We start from the raw sequence: 2,500 nt of genomic DNA on the forward strand, positions 1-2,500 counted from the left end.
TAGCTTCATGAGCTAATGAAGAGAATCCGGGCAGGCTGACAGCTTAGTACAGTTGCGAGCGGTGATTATGTGATTGGGGTTAATTGGATGGTTAACGAGGTTCTTACTCACCTGGGATTCCTGTTGTTGAGACTCAGAGCGATCTCATTGACCGCATGAGGGTGTGACATCACCATGTTGAAACCATACTGAGAGGAGTGGAGAGGAGACGTTATCAATCATGATAGTACAATACAATGATACGCGTGCGTGCGCGCGTGTGTGTGTGTGTGTGTGTGCGTGTGCGTGTGCGTGTGCGTGTGTGTGTGTGTGTGTGTGTGCGTGTGCGTGTGTGTGTGTGTGTGTGCACCCTACCTGGTAGTTCATGATGGCTCTCAGGCACATGATACACACGTGCACGTCGTCTTTTTTACAAACCAGACGAGAATTCTTCAGCGTCTTACGACTGGGCAGAGTGTTGGACCTGCATACTAGCGTGGAACTACACACACACACACACACACACACACACACACACACACACGCACACACACAGCAATGATTTTGGTTCTCGGTTCCGGGCTCGGATCTTCGGTTCCGGGCAGGCACGCGCTACCCTCTAGCTTGCATGTCTGCGTACATGCATGCTTGTGTGTTTGTGTGTGGTGTGGTGTGGTGTGTGGTGTGGTGTGGTGTGGTGTGGTGTGTGTGTGTGTGTGTGTGTGTGTGTGTGTGTGTGTGTGTGTGTGCACCTTATAGAGTGTCGTGACGCTCGGGGGACGTTGTTTCCGGAGGAGGGGGAGGGGAGGTTACTGTCACCATGGAGATCCTCGATGGAGCGACTCCACGGCGACTCCACCGACGTTTCACTCTCTGACTGTTCTCCATCGAACCTACGCACACACGCACACACGCACGCACACACACACACACACACGTACATAAGGTGATGAGTTATCTATGAGACATCCGGTATTACACTTATTTAATTCACTAGAGAGATAATCCATGTAAACGTTGAACAAAATAGGAGACAGAATCGAACACAATTTAGGCGATTTAGCAGACGCTCTTAATCCAGAGCGACTAAGCAAGAACAACACATGGCAATACATCAAATACATAAAAATGGTCATCAGGAAACATGAGGAAGCTAACAGTAGAATATCTGTACAAAGAAACTATGAGCATACACTATATAATTGAGCCTTTGCATACGCCTGTATGTCGTTGAGACTAGGGCAAGTGCTACGGCAAGTTGAGTCTGAAGAGGTGGGTTTTCAGACTACGGCGGAAGGTTGGGAGTGAGTCTGAAGAACACCATTTAACCTCACCCCATTTAACCTGGATGTTCTGATTTGCGTAGCAGAACACCAGTATACCCACAATATGCTTAGCTATGCCTCTAACAATCAGCTGCTGGAATCTTTTGGAAGCTCGAGATGCATCATTAGAGCATATAGGAAGAAAGACAGACAGACAGACAGACAGACAGACAGACAGACAGACAGACAGACAGACAGACTTACGTGACGGCGTACTGAGCGAAAGACAGATATTCCACCAGAACATCCAGACCCTGGTTCTCCTCGTTCAGGAACTCTCTGACCCACCTGAACACACATGGGGTTTAATTATGTTAATTAACATGTTAATTAAACTCTCTGAGGCTGCGTACACACCTAAAGAACAAATGTTTGGTCCGTGTGCGATGCCTGATTGCTATTTGATTGCTGCTCCAATTCATTTTCAATGGGAGTCACGTCGTTTGATCGGACAAACCTGTCCGATGTGGGGGCGGAGGGCACAACAAACACATCGGACACCTTGTAGTCAAAACAGCCAACGAACAGGGTGGGACTTCAGATCGGACAGAAGGGTGGTTTTTAACCGCCAACTAATAGGAGAGAACTTCCGTTCTTGACAGCACTGGGTGGGGTTTAGGCTGTAGTCTTCTGAGTTACGTGACACAGACTATTATATCGCTTGTTTGTATGTCTTCTTTTGGCTACGGCCGTGCGTAACTTGGAGAGTCCAAGTTGCGCACGGCTGTATCCAGTGAGTGAGTCCAGTCTGGTACTAAGTTCTATTCTATATACAGAAATACAGGACGATAGCCAAAATAGCCGTCGGGCCTCGGCAGTTGTGAGGCTGCATTAATAATTAGTTCTAAAAGCATGTCTTTTTTACAGGGATCACTATTGATTTTAATAGTAGACGCATATATGTCTATGAGTAGCCTAGAGTAGAAATGTAATGGCAGCGTACGAGGTTCACATGCGCAAATATAACAGATGTACAAGTTATTGACACGAATGGTACTTACGGTATGGTACACGATGTAAGCTTGTAGATCTGTTTATTTTAAGCATGCGCCACCGCCACCACGCAAAGTTATGACGCGCGCACATGTGGGGGGAGAGACCCGATATATTTTATAGCTCTATGGGAGAGACGCAGACAGAGAAATATTTAAAATCATCCTGTCTCGCTCTAGCGCACAGCCGCACGCATAAAGAGC

At 47.2% G+C, this 2,500-nt stretch overlaps 1 protein-coding gene across 1 annotated transcript in view; it reads right to left on the reverse strand.

The window, feature by feature from the left end:
• The window catches only part of LOC306917161 (formin-like protein 2), a gene marked incomplete at both ends in the record, with an annotated part of 43,703 nt that overhangs the window by 27,858 nt on the left and 13,345 nt on the right, over positions 1-2,500 (reverse strand). The window contains 4 exons of the mRNA XM_079495294.1: positions 112-188; positions 355-481; positions 732-872; positions 1,509-1,592. Of these exons, the coding sequence (XP_079351420.1) occupies positions 112-188; positions 355-481; positions 732-872; positions 1,509-1,592 (429 nt within the window). The remainder of the gene's footprint in view (positions 1-111; positions 189-354; positions 482-731; positions 873-1,508; positions 1,593-2,500) is intronic.

This window comes from Electrona antarctica, assembly GCF_951216825.1.
Source record: "Electrona antarctica genome assembly, chromosome: 24".
NCBI classification, from domain to species: Eukaryota; Metazoa; Chordata; class Actinopteri; order Myctophiformes; family Myctophidae; genus Electrona; species Electrona antarctica.